This window comes from Mesoplodon bidens, assembly GCF_964165515.1.
Source record: "Mesoplodon bidens genome assembly, chromosome: 3".
Lineage (NCBI taxonomy): Eukaryota > Metazoa > Chordata > Mammalia > Artiodactyla > Ziphiidae > Mesoplodon > Mesoplodon bidens.
Genome location: NC_138178.1, coordinates 121,675,339 through 121,689,711, shown reverse-complemented (window position 1 = coordinate 121,689,711; position 14,373 = coordinate 121,675,339). Strand labels below are relative to the sequence as shown.

Sequence of the window (14,373 nt, the reverse complement as noted above, 5' to 3'; positions counted from 1 at the left end):
TCAAATGAAGAAAATCCCCTTGTCATTTCTTGTGCCGTGAATCTCTTCAGTTCTTCAGTTACTTCTTCCTCTTGTCTCTCTTCATCCTTTCTCTGGGCCTCCAATTCCATCCAGTCTTCACTAGTAAACTCGTGTTGCCTAACAAGGAGTTCAGTGAAGTCGTCCTCTTGCAGATCTATGTCCAGCTTCTCGCTGAGTGTAACTAAGTTGCTGAAGACCTCTTTGGACTCCTCATCCATCTTCTCAAATCCACGTAAATCTTCAACAAACTGCAGGCAAAGATTCTTCCAAACCCCATTCATGGTAACGACCCTAACCTCACACCAAGCAAAGTCAATGTTTTTTATAGCCTTGTAGATGTTATAGTCCTTCCAAAATTGTTGCAAGGTTATTCTTGATTCATCACTCACCTTTACTGTCTTTACAAAAAGTGTGACATAAATAGTATTTCTTGAAAGTTGCTGTAACTCCATGGTCCATAGGTTGGATGAGCAACAAAGTACAGTATTCGGGGGCAGATGAACTACTTTGATGTTGGGATGAAAGTGGTCCATGAATGGGGGGTGACCCAGAGCTTTGTTGAGCAGCAAAAGAATGTTTTGCTGGAATGTCCTTCTCCAAGCAATATTTCTCTACCTCCAGGATAAAGTGGTGGAAAAATCAGTCCTGGAAAGTGGCCTGTGTAACCCAGGTTTTGGGGTTACTCTTCCACACAAGAGGAAGAGAGCCCTTGGCTATGTTTTTAAGGGCTCTTGGGTTCTCTGAATGATAAACTAAGAGAGGCTTCAGCTTCATATTGCCAGAAACATTGCTACCAAACAAAAGAGTTAGCATATCCTTTGCTGCTTTATAGCCTGGCATCAGCTTTTCCTCCTTACTGATGTATCTTCGGTCTGGCATCCTCTTCCAGTACAGTTGTGTCTCATCCACATTAAAAACCTGCTTGGGTAAATACATGCCTTCATCAATAATTTCTCAAAGCAGTTCAGGGAATTCCCCAGCAGCTACCGTATGTACACTCACTGACTCCCCACTTACTTTTACATTGTGAAGGTTGGCTCTAGCCTTTAATCAATGAAACCAGCCATGGCTGGCATTAAAAGATGCGTCCTCTGATTCTTCACTGTGTTTTCTCTTCAAGTCTTCATAAAGACTTTTAGCTTTCTCTTGAATCACCATTAAGCTGAGTGGGACTCGACGCTGATGCTGATCCTGCAGCCACACACTGAGAAGTTTCTCCATCTCCTCCATCACTTTTCCACACTTCTTCAATATTATTGTCAACATCCTTGGCACAGCAGACTTCACATGTTCCATGATCTTGTCCTGTTTCTTTAGAAGTGTGCCAGTGGTTGAATGATTCATGGTGTAAGAACAAGCGATGTCTACCATCTTTTCATCTCTCTCCACTCTCTCAATTATTTTCACTTTTGTTTCCATCGTTATTGCTTGGTGCTTCTTAGCAGTACCAGCTACATCACCACTGCTTTTACGCTTTCTTCCAGACATCCTAGGCTTGAAGTAAATATACTGTACTACTGTACTCTATACAGTTCTGTACAGTAAAGTACACAAAAGCACAATCACTTGTAGCAGATGCATGCACTTGACAATGCACATCAGATATGTGAACTAACTGATGTGACTGAACATGTGAATGCAAGCTCACATCTTTGAAAGTGTGCAACTTGAAGGTTTGTATGTAAAGGATTTACTGTACATGATTTCCCCTTTAGATCCATTAACTCTTGTCCATTCTATTACTCTTTGTTTCTGTATATTCATGGTCTTTTGACCAGTTTTTGTTTGGTCCCATTTTTAATCTCCACTTATTTATATTATCTTTGTGTTTGGTTACAATTTTATTTAATATCCTAGCTTTTCATTTGTATAACACTTTAAGAAATGCCTTTTCCCTGAGTACTCACACTCCATACATAGCTAAATCTAGCAAATTGATTACTTTGGATTATTCTATTGCACATCAGGCTCTCTGAACTCCATGGACTAAGTTCATCATTCATTCATTTGATGTTTCTGCATCAAAGAAGAAGAATTCTACAGTGATGAAGAAATGAGAGAATTGGGGGTTATAATTGAGGCCTGCCTTGTAAGGCCATAAGGATGCAGGAGTTAGGGAGAGGGAAATGAAGGTGATTCCTCATCCTCTAACTTTGGTCACTTGGATGATGTTGATTTCACACTCTGAAACAGAAAATGTCGAATACAGATGGAGGGTGTTGAAATCTGCCTTTGATCTGATAATTTCAAGGTACAAAGCAGGTGACATAGAGGTCAAGATATAAATCAGATTTCAATGACCATGGTCTAGGAATACTCAAAATATAGTTAGAAGTTGAAGTCACTGAAGTGAGTGAGATTTCTTAGGATGTATATGAGTGAAAATGGAAGAAAGGCACACAAAGGGAAGGAATAGGAGAGAAGAGGACAAGAGTAAAGAATACAGCTTGAGAGAAAAAGATAATTTTTTAAAAAGTAGAAGAGAACTGGTACTGCTGCCAAAAAAGTCAGCCTCTGTTCACCAGTGCCAAGTAGAAACTTGGAGACAGAGCTCTGGAGGAGTAGAAAGGAGTAGCTTTATTACTTTGCCAGGCAAAGAGGGGAACAGGGGGCTAATGCTCTCAAGACTGTGCCCCCTTTCCTGGGAAGCTGGAAGGGGTCTTATAGTTTCAGGGTGGAAAATAGGGCTGTAGAAAAGGATCAGGGCTGATGTAGTCTTGCATTCTTCTTTCCTTCTGGAGACATTGAGATCATTAGGCCTGGCATCAGGTGGTTCCCGAATAGGTTCTGGTGGTCCTCAAGGTTATCATTCTGTGACCTTCTTTTTGGAATGAAGAATGCTCACAAAGGAAAGGAGAGTTCGGGAGTGTTGTCTTGGAGAAGTAAACATCAGGTGCATAGTACAACCTTAGCTAGAGGGCAATCATTTTCACAGGGAAATTAAGCAAGAAAGAGAGGGAGAAAAGAAAAAAAAAATCGGTAGGAGACCAGTTGCATGGGCGGAAAGAATAAGGGCTAACATAATGGGGGCGCCTCAACTAGTTTCTGCTACAGCAGTACCATGAACAGAATCCTGAAGTTAACAGCTTTTAAGAGGATAGAGGAACCTATGAACTTTGTATACATATTTGCAACAAAATTCATCTCTATTCACAAGCATTTACCACTGCAGGAAAAAAAAAAAAAAAACAAAGCAGGGTGGGTGGGGGTGGCAGGAGAGCCAGTGGGTTAAAAAGATTGGTGCCAGAGAAGGAAAGAAAATGTTTCAAAAAGAAGCATCATGTACACCACTCTAGAAACATCAGATCAGAAAGTACTGAAAATCATTTACTGCATTCCACAACTAGGATATCATAATGTTCTTCAAAAAAAAAAGTTATTTTTTTTAATAAGAGGTAAATAGATTTCAGTTCATTGAGAATAGAGACAGTGAATATCTTGAATATGACGACTTCTCTCAAGGAGGTAAAAATATAAGGGGAAGAAATGAGAAAAAGCAGAATTAAAGAAGGGCTTATGTCCAAGAGGTTTTTGTTTGGTTATTTGTGCTTTTTAAAACAATTTTTAGAAGGAAGACAATGGAACAATTTTACAAGATGAATAATATCAATCTGTAGAGATATTTGATGGAATATTTTCACTTGTCTTAAGTATGTGATTTAAATACACTTTCTTGGAACATTAAAGGAAATTAAAATTCAGTATTTTTGTTTGTGTAAACCACGTAATTAGTTCCCCTCTTACTCCATCCTCCATGGGTTAATGGGAATTAAAGTAGATAAAATATTTAAATTATTTGAAGTTTAAGTAAATAATTACAAATTTGCTATGAATGAGCTGTTACAAATTAGAACACAGATACTGCTAAATTTAAGAAGCTATTCCCTCTCCAGGGAGCAGGTCATAGGCTTCTACACAGAATTTTCAGTCTTAGATCCTGCTGCCTTATATTGACAGCATAGAAGCCCAGTGGTTGGAAAAGAGGAGGGTTCTTGTGTTAAGAAATCATTTAAGACACACAAGTTAACTAGCTTTGATCTGAGGCATGGAGACTAATATGGTGTTCATAAAGACACAAGTAGCTAAATACAATAATAAATACTAAAGATAGCACTTTATTAATTCAAAAGTACATGTACATTTAATAGAAAAGAGCCTGATATATACATGGGATTCAATATTATTTAATGAAATAATTTTAGAATCATGAACATAAACTTTGAGTTTCTCTTTTTCTATTCAATGTAAAACGATGATTTAATGTCTCAATGTAAATCAGAGTAATTGGAGTATAGATTTAGTTGATTGGATGACATAGTCTATGCCAGCCTCAGCTTATATTGTTTCTTTTTTGTCTGATATTGTTTTTTGCTTTTTTTAAAAAAAAAAAAAAGGCGTTTTTTGTGGGGGGTGCGGGGAGCAGTTTAAGGTTCACAGCAATATTAGGAGACAGTACAGGGATTCCCTATATCTGGGAGGAAGAAATTTTCTTTTACCCATATAGGTTTTTCTGGCTGGTCTAAGAATTACATTGACATGAGACAGATTAACAGGAGAAAATTAAACAAAAATTTAATAACATACATACATGGGAGAGACCCAGGAAAACTGAGTAACCAAGATGGCCAAAGCCCTCACCTTAAACATCATCTTCAGCTAAAGACAAAAAAGGATTTTGGGGGCTTCCCTGGTGGCGCAGTGGTTGAGAGTCCGCCTGCCAATGCAGGGGACACGGGTTCGTGCCCCGGTCTGGGAGGATCCCACATGCCGCGGAGCGGCTAGGCCCGTGAGACATGGCCGCTGAGCCTGCACGTCCAGAGCCTGTGCTCCGCACCGGGAGAGGCCACAACAGTGAGAGGCACGCATACCGCAAAAAAAAAAAAAAAAGGGGGGGGATGTTGGGGGTAATGGTTTGGGACTTCAAAGGGGAGGAAAAAATTCACATGGAGATGGAAAAGCAAATGTTTGGTAAACAAATGTCTGCTGGGCCTTTCAGAGACAATCAGACACAGAGTGAACTCTGATCCCTAGGCACTGCCTAGTCTCTCCCACCACATCTAGTCCATATTCTTTGCAGATATCTCTGGTGATAGCCCTTTATCTAAATTCTTTAAGGAGCTAAGAGCAGGATAACAAGAAAGAATTCTTGAGCCTTCTGTTTCTTAATAAAAATCAACCTGAAATGATCCTCATACCAGTGAGACATTTGGGGGTGGCAAATTTTGCTTCCTTACACCTACATACCTCCTGCGCCACAGATGCCTAGCTTCCCACATTATCGATGTCCCTCGCCAGAGTAGTACATTTGTTATAGTTGATGAACCTACATGGACACATCGTAATTACCCAAAGTCCAGTTTATACTAGGGTTTACTCTTGGTGTTGTGTAGTCTGTGGGTTTGGACAAATGAATAGTGATTTGTGTCCATTATGATGGTATCATACTGAGTATTTTCACTGCTCTAAAAATCCTCTGTGCTCTGCTATTCATTCCCTGCCACCCCACCACCACATACACCAAACACAAACCTCTGGCAGTCACTGAATGTTTTTTATTATCTCTATTATTTTGCTTTTTTTTCTGATATTTTTATTCCAGAGCAGATAGCTTCATCCCTGTAAAATGAATATTTAATGGTTTTGTGTACTAATATAGTTCAGATCCAAGGTTCAAAATCCAAGATTATTTCCCTTGGAGTGTTAAAAGTAATTAGACCTATTGGTAACATAGAATTGACCCCCATTCCTTAATAAAAGAAACATACAGTCTAATAAATAAAATTCTATGCCAATAGAAGCAGTTCTAAGCTTGGGCCTATAGGTTCTTCAATGACTTAAATATTTTATTTATTTTTTGGGGGGTAGGACAGGTAATTTATAAACTTGAATAGTTAAATAGAATCAGAGACAGAAAGAATTAAAATAATACTGAAGTCCATAATCACTACAGGCATCCAGAGAAGGGAATGATTACTTTAAGAAATGAGTTTTCAAAGTGTGTGGCATGTATTCCCTATAATATTGAGCCATTACCACATGAACATTCAAAGTGTACCTACTGCCATAGGAATATACAAATGGTCATATATACTTTATAAAAAATTAAGTACAAAATGTTTAGTACAATATTCTATACATTAAAAATATAGAAACTTAAACTATTAGGTTAGAATATTTTATGAAATTAAAACTTAAAACAAACAACAAAATTTAGTTGAGGCAGTTCAACAAGCAACATTTCTATCGGAAATGATTGAAATATTCATTACTGGGCAATATATAAAGGCTAGCTTCTGAGAGTAAAATTCTTTGATTTCAGATTTTATTCTTGGTATCATGTAACTAATTAGCTAAATGCCTTGCAGTTGAAAAGCAACTGTTATAAGCCAGATAGAGACAACTGTAGTTTCAGTAGTTCTTTTGAGTTTCTGAAAATTTCTTCCTCCTAAAGGTCATCATTGATACATAGTTCTAAATTGATACTTTCTGCTGGTCAAACACAGAACTATGACCTCACAGTCAAATGTAATAGACTTTACTTGCTTTATTTGTTTATCTAAATAGTCATTGCATACTAACATGTCTTGGTTTAAAAAAAAATTAAGTCATTAACTGAGCTGAATGGGACAACTAGAAACAAAGTATTTGACCCAGTTTAATTTTATTTTAATATACATGTTTCAACAAGATTTTTCAACAGAATGTGACAGATTCAGTTTTCCTATCACCAGCAGGTGCTGTGCTCAAAAGCTTAAACAGTTATGGTAGTTTAAGTGGAAATAACTGAATTAATTCAAGTGAAATGAAGGATAATTTCAGTTTCTAGCTGTTAACCTCACTGTATTTCTAGCAAAAACAATATAGTCCCCCCTTTTAAAAATTGTAGTGGGAATTCGGATAACCCTTATTAAATATGTATTATTGCCACTTACCTAAACACATTTATTAAAGAAAGAAAATGCTAAAATAGGACTCACTTTTTGTAAAGTAGGGGTATGAAGATAAGAAACTATGTGGTGGTAAGAAAAATAATGCAGTATTTACTTAAAATTTGAAATATGAACTTTTATGTATAAGACACTGAAGGAGACTCACTTGTTTTTATTCTCACGTGGGCTGAATTGCATTTGAGGTCAGTCAGTATGTAGCTTTATGAATATCACACAACTCTGGTTTTCAAGGGAGTTTTGTCTCTAAAAATAGAAAGATAATATAAACTGTAGCCTATAATTGTTAGGTAACAAGTGTGAGAGTGAACTAAAGTTCACATGACTGAAAATACAGAATAAGCAAAAACATTTAGTAAACTAAAGCAATGACCATTTTAATATGGATTTTAACATTTAATCTTTGGAACTACATTTGAATGGCAAAATCAATCCATGTTATTCTACATTTATTGATATTAAGCATTAGTTTTGATTAGTAAAGCTAGATTTACTTTAGTCAAGAAAATGAGTTGTGCCAGGCAGTAGAGGGATCAAATTTTATTCCCAGTGGATATAGAATGGAGGACTTAGTGAAAATAATCAAGTGTTTCCTGTTTTACCTTATTGGCATAAAGATACTCTTAGAACAGTAAACCAAATAGTGTAAGCCTTTGGCTTCCCTTGACAGTTTGGTTTTAAGTTAGAATCATTTTCTGAAAAGAGTCAGTGTCATGAAAGACAGGTGAGGTCAAAATATTGTGTTAAATTTCTCTCTGGGTAAATTTCCCTCTGCTGCTATTACATTATTCGATATCTTAAAAAATCATATTCTCTCGTATTTAATTATTGCAACTCTTTTCTCCATTATGAAATAATATTCATACATTATTAAAGAAAATCTTTCATACTCATTGACTTTCTGATGTTTATGCGATATTAGTGCTAATAAATAATACGTCATAACCAATGGTTGCATGTGTGTCAAATGCCTTTTAGAGTGTGACATTTCTGCTCAGAATACACTGACTATAGTGTTAAAAATACTTTTATTCAAATGTTGTTGTCCCTAAATCTGTGTCTTAGGGAGTAATTGTTAAAGGTTGCAGTGATGACTTTGTCCACAAATGTAACAATAAAAAGGGTTTTGATAAAGAAATATATTTAAGAAAAATAATCAGTCAAGTGGCATTTTAGGGGGAGTGCAGTACAGTATTGTTTAGAATCTATAATATTTTGAGCTCAAAAGTATGCATTATGCCATAATGTTTTATAAATCAACAATAAATTATAATTCCTTTGAGAATGTCCTTCTAAAATGGGCCTTGTCATTTGTATTCTTGATATGAAGAAGGCAAAACTTCATAAAACTTCTACAAGTCAAAGCTTTCTCCAAGGCTACATAGCTACTTTAATGTGTTTTTCTCCTAAATTATTATTATCTTGAACAAGTTAGGATTACCTAAATTTCCAAAATAAAGTCCCACATTTCTTTTATATTAGTGTCTATATGTTAATGTAGGCACTCTACATAAAGTATTATATAATCAACATAAAAACTCAGCTGTATTTCTGTACTCAGTGAAATTACTGTTCCTATTAACAAAAGTTTTCATTACAAAGATACAGTCTATGCTGCATCTACATATGTAGCATTATTATCAAGATAGCTATTCTCATTTTCTGTGATTCCTGGAAGGGCTGCAACTAGTACGTACTGTAATCTTTTACTCTAATGAATGACTCTGATATCCCCAAAGGGCATTTATTAATGCCTTTCTTATTAACCAATTAATAATTCATTCTTCCATCCATCTTCCTAACATTTTTAAAGCATCACCTGTGTGCCAGGCATTGTGATATATACTTGTGGAACAGAAATAAACAGAGTTGAGATGAATTTCTTGTAATTAATTTATTATGGTTGAAAAGCTGAGTTAAGAAGGGTGCCTACTAGGGAGAGAGTTAGTTTACTTGGAGTAAAAACTCACAAAAAAATTAATTTTGTTAAGTAATTCCTTTTGTTTAGGGAAATATTTTTTGTCTCATCAATACAAGCTGAGGGTTCATGAACCTGAGCTGTGAGGAGATAGTAAAATGTTTAGCTAAGTTGCCTACTAAAAAGTGAACAGGCATCTAGGGATGTAATAGATCAAAAATGAGAAAAGACAGTGATACGTGGGAAGAGGAGAGAAGGCAGAACAATAGGGTCAGAGGCTGGTAGCTGGGTCAATGGATGGAGCTGAAGACTTTAAGAGTTGGAAATTTGAGGGCCATCTGAAAACTATCTTCCATAGCGTGCTGTCATATAGCATCTCCTATAGTTAGTTATACTTAAATCTCCAGCCAATAATTTATTTTCTGTAGTATTATTTGTGGCATAGGGTAGAGGAAACAAAGAGATTTCATGCTTCGAAACTGGATCAGCATTAGACCACTGCAAATAGATGGACTATGAGAATTCATCAAAAGTTGAAAATCACAGCCAGGTGTAAATAGAAAATAGCAATTAAAAGAAATTTCTTGACAAATACTGAGAAAGCACTTAGTTTCACAGAGGATTTATGGCAGGATTGAACCTGTCTTATATGGAAATTAAGGAGCACCTGCCAGTCGGGCTGCACTAAGCATATTAGTATGCTTGTTTTGTTTGTTTGTTTGTTTGTTTTGTGGTACGCGGGCCTCTCACTGTTGTGGCCTCTCCCGTTGTGGAGCACAGGCTCCGGACGCGCAGGCTCAGCGGCCATGGCTCACGGGCCTAGCCGCTCCGCGGCATGTGGGATCTTCCCGGACCGGGGCACGAACCCGTGTCCCCTGCATCGGCAGGCAGACTCTCAACCACTGCGCAACCAGGGAAGCCCTAGTATGCCTGTTTTACTCCCACTTTTAAGTCTACAGTTAACATTTTATAAAGTCACAAGGCAAATGCCTAGCTCTATCATTGTTCCTCTAGAAATACTAATTTTATCTCCTAACTCTTCCCATTTTCTTTCACTTATGTCTTTTCAAGTGTTCTAACTTTTTTGAACTCTCTTATCACTTGACAAAATAATGGTTTTTCAGAATCAAGTTGAATAGGTCTACTGTAAAATGCTGAGCTTCCATTTCCTTAGAGTAAATTTTACTGATACTAAGTGAAACTTTTATTGGTGCCCAGGTGTCCACACTATGGACCAAAAGCCCAGTCAGAGAAGGCATCAATCTGTCCAGGAGATAACACTTTCACTGGGCTTATGCCATCACTCCACTTGGGTCACCTCCTTTTGATTCTCCCAGCTATAGAGTCCACTCATGTCACAGTGGTTGTCTGATAACTGTTTCTTTTAAACAATATTTTAGTAAACTCTGCAGGAATTACTTTATAAAGTAATACTTGAGAAGCAGCTCTGTAAATGTGAAACTATAAAGACTGGAAAATTTCTACATGTGTAAGATTTTTTATGCATGAGATTCGTTTGATTTTAATTTCTTTCAGGTGAACGTTTAGCTAAGGCCATCTCTCAATTTTGAATAATTGTATATTAAGAAATAGAATCTCATTTGCAAGCTAAACAGCACCATGAACATTATAAATTTTAGAAGATATATCTGGCATTTTTTCATGTTAAAATATTTTTTAAAACTTTTAAAAACTTTATCAAAATAACTATTGGGATGGACCTATGGATAGTGTCATAAATATTCATGAAATTTACAATGATTAAGTAAAGCATAAACCACATTTTTATTATAAAAACATTTTCATTTATATTCTAGAAATACAGTAGGCACAATTTCCCCATTGTTACGTATTCAGAGAGGCAGTTTTAAAGATAGGGTTTATATAATGTTTTGCTTTCTCATTTTTATACAAGCACTGATTAGGTAAAGTTTATTTTTCAGGGTTATTGATCATATGATATACATTAATTTTTATTTGTCCTGACACAGCAATTTTTAAAATGCTAATAATTAGAGCAGGAGTTTTGGAACAGTTAATGAGTACGTGTAAATTTTTTTCAATGATGCTTGTTACTAATTACTGCAGAACTATATAGGTAAAAGAAGTTGTTCAATAGTGTATACTCAGGAACTGTTCAACATAATACAGCTGTTCAACAAATGAGACTATTATGGTATGGGATTTCAGTTTAGAAAATGTACAGTATCAAAAATTTAAAATGGTAAGCTGTGACAAAGTGAGAGAGTGGCATGGACATATATACACTACCAAACGTAAAATAGATAGCTAGTGGGAAGCAGCCACATAGCACAGGGAGATCAGCTCGGTTCTTTGTGACCACCTAGAGGGGTGGGATAGGGAGGGTGGGATGGAGGGAGACGCAAGAGGGAAGAGATATGGGAACATATGTATATGTATAACTGATTCACTTTGTTATAAAGCAGAAACTAACACACCATTGTAAAACAATTATACTCCAATAAAGATGTAAAAAAAATTTTAAATGAAATAATAAAACTAAATCAAATTTAAAATATTAACTCTAAGTAAAATTTAGATTAAAATTAAATCATGTTCAATGTCAAGAAGAGTGAGCAAGGTAAACAGACTTACTCATTTGAGTAGATAATTATAATTAGATATACATTAGATCTATAATGGAAGAATTGCAGTACTACATAGGTAAAATACCTAACTTGTATATAAGAATGAAATAAAGCTTTCTGAGGAAAATGATAGTTAAGGTGAGACTTGAAGGAAAGTTAGGGATTAACCTGGCAAGGGTTGAGAGTGTATGGGGAGGAGGATGCAGAATCATTCAAGTACAGAACCAGTATGTATGAATAGCAAATCAAAGAGGAAAGAGAAGGGAAGAAGGTCAGTAATGACTGAAATATATGAGACATAAGGCCAGAGAGTTAGACACGGAACAGACCTTGCAGCACTCTGTAAATGTTAAGTATTTTGAAACACATTTAAGGGTAATGAGGGTCTTTGAGTCTTTGACTCCATTAAGTAAGAAACTGATATAAGATTTTTCTTTTATTAAGGTCACTCTGACTGTAGAGTGAGGAATGGATTGGAGATCATTCAACCAAGGAAAGAGACACTATTGATCTGAGACAGGGGCATGAAGAAATAGAGTTGGAAATAAGATAGCATAAGATAAAATCAGACAGCCTTGCTGACAAATTTAATGAGGAAAGGCGGAGAAAAAAATTGAAGAAATAACAATAATGTTCAGGTCTGTGGCTTGAACTACTAGGAAACTGTCAATACCATTTTAATAAGATGAAAAACAGAAGGAAAGGTATAGGTCTGAGGCCAAGAGAAAGATTTAATTATTGTTGGACATGCTGAGTTTGAAACATATTTCAGACCTTGTGGTGGAAATATCCAATAGGGGAACTGTGGGGGTTTCAAGCTCAGAAGTGGATGGACTAGAGATATGGATTTGTTGATCTTTGCAATGCTACATATACATGGCAATTAAAGCCCTGAGAATACTTTGTGGAATTGCATAGTTAAAATCATAGGATAATTTAAAAGTGATTAAAAATTTAATAATTGTGCATTGAGTTGGTTATATCTGCTGGGCTTTAGCAAAGTGAGAGCAAAGCAGAATATCCCAAATTTAATTTCCCTGAGGGAATTCAACTAGGAAGAACCTAGTCATATTAGGACTCTGCTCCTGGAAGTCGGTGGCAGACAATTAACAATCATTGAATATTCATGAGCACTTCCACAGTTCTCAGCCAACTTGCAGTAGGGGCCATTTGATTGGGTTCTGGCAGGGGCCCAGCTATACAATCATGAAAACACTTTCCATACGAGAGGAGTCTTTGATAAGGTTGTAAAGAAATAAAGATTAAGACCTGTAAATGAATATTCTATATTATAATAAGCGTTCTTTCATCAACATTCTCAGGCAGTGGCCAGTTCTGACAGGGCTATGGGAAGGGGAGTTAATGGGGAATGTATATTGTAAGAAAGAGGTAGACCTGTTGGTCTTGTAGGATCAATTAAAACTGAGTATTAATATCTTTCACATATTGGGGATGGGAATCCTCTGGTGTTTTTTCTTTAGTTCATCATAAACCATGATATTCCCATGAACATTAAGGTCCCACACATATATGGCCAGGAAAACATCAACCTACCATACAAAAGCCTATGTTTAGTTCACACTGAGATCAATATATCAGTGGTTCTCCACTCCTCAAATATTTTACAGACTACTTTACAGAGAAATTTACCAAAACAAATTACTGATTGTACAAAAGAAAAACAGAAGGAAGACTATTCCAAGTATGGCATGTGGGCACAACATATTAGAAGTCACCAATATTGTTGGCATCTGTCCTCATTTTTCAATGAGGGGACTTTGCTTCAGGCTCAGTAATGTATAGTATTAGAGTGAGCAATCTAGGAGTTTTTAAACCCTCTATTTTTTCCTTCCCGTTGATGGATTGAGTTATCTTATTGGTGAGATATGGAGAGCTGGGCAGGCTAGAATTAAATCCTTAAAGTCAAGCTAACCACTGGCTGGGGTCACTGTATTAAAAATAGATGTATATTTGTCCACTGATTTATCATAATTCTCTTTACTGCATTATCCTATTGACTTGTAAAACAGGCCTCATGAATCTTTCATGTGGCTGCCTGGCAAAGTGCTATTTAGCACACCCAAACGTCCCCACAGTAGTTCAATCATCCTCAATTTGGGGTCTCAGTTTTGCAAGTGTTTCTTTTTCTCCTTCAGTGGTATAGCTTTTTTCCTGTCCCCTACTCTTTCCCTGACTGCAACATACACAATCTATCTCCTTCAAGCTGTGTCTCTTGTTGACAATGCTTTTTCACCCCTTAGGTGAAACAGGAAGGCTGGAGAGTGCTGGAATGGGGAGAAATTCTCTCTCCCAGCCAGAGTTTGTTTCCAGAATTGAGCTCTGACAAAGTCCTTTCACCTGGAGACTAGGCTTGTCTTATGGAAAATGCTTTGGCCACACTTCATAATAGTTGCTCTCCTCCTCCCCCTCCAGAGCCAGCAGTGGGCTTTCTCTAGTTGCAGTGAGCTGGGGGCTACTCTTCATTGCAGTGCGTGGGCTTCTCATTGCGGTGGCTTCTCTTGTTGAGGAGCATGGGATCTAAGCATGCAGGCTTCAGTAGTTACAGCACACGGGCTCAGTAGTTGTGGTGCATGGGCTTAGTTGCTCCACAGCATGTGGCATCTTCCGGGACCAGGGATTGAACCCATGTCCCCTGCATTAGCAGGTGGATTCTTAACCACTGTGCCACCAGGGAAGCCCCCCAGAGGATTCTCCTGAACCCTAAAATTGAGAACCTGGTCAGGTTCCTAGAGGGGGAGTTCATGAAAGGTTAGGGAAACCCTAAGAATGTTCCCCTCAGAAGTTTCTCACTCTCTATTCCATACTCTGCCTCCAGCAACTCACCAAAATTGCCATTTAAGTGTTCCTAGCAGTATAT

The 14,373-nt window shown here is 36.9% G+C and overlaps 1 protein-coding gene across 1 annotated transcript; it reads right to left on the bottom strand.

Annotated features, from left to right (window-relative positions):
• Positions 1–1,071: 1,071 nt before the first annotated feature.
• Positions 1,072–1,509, bottom strand: LOC308614077 (putative CENPB DNA-binding domain-containing protein 1; the record flags this gene model as incomplete). The annotated part of the gene is made up of 1 exon (XM_081228283.1): positions 1,072–1,509. The coding sequence occupies one exon, from the start codon at positions 1,507–1,509 to the stop codon at positions 1,072–1,074; it is 438 nt and encodes a 145-aa protein (XP_081084409.1).
• Positions 1,510–14,373: the final 12,864 nt, after the last annotated feature.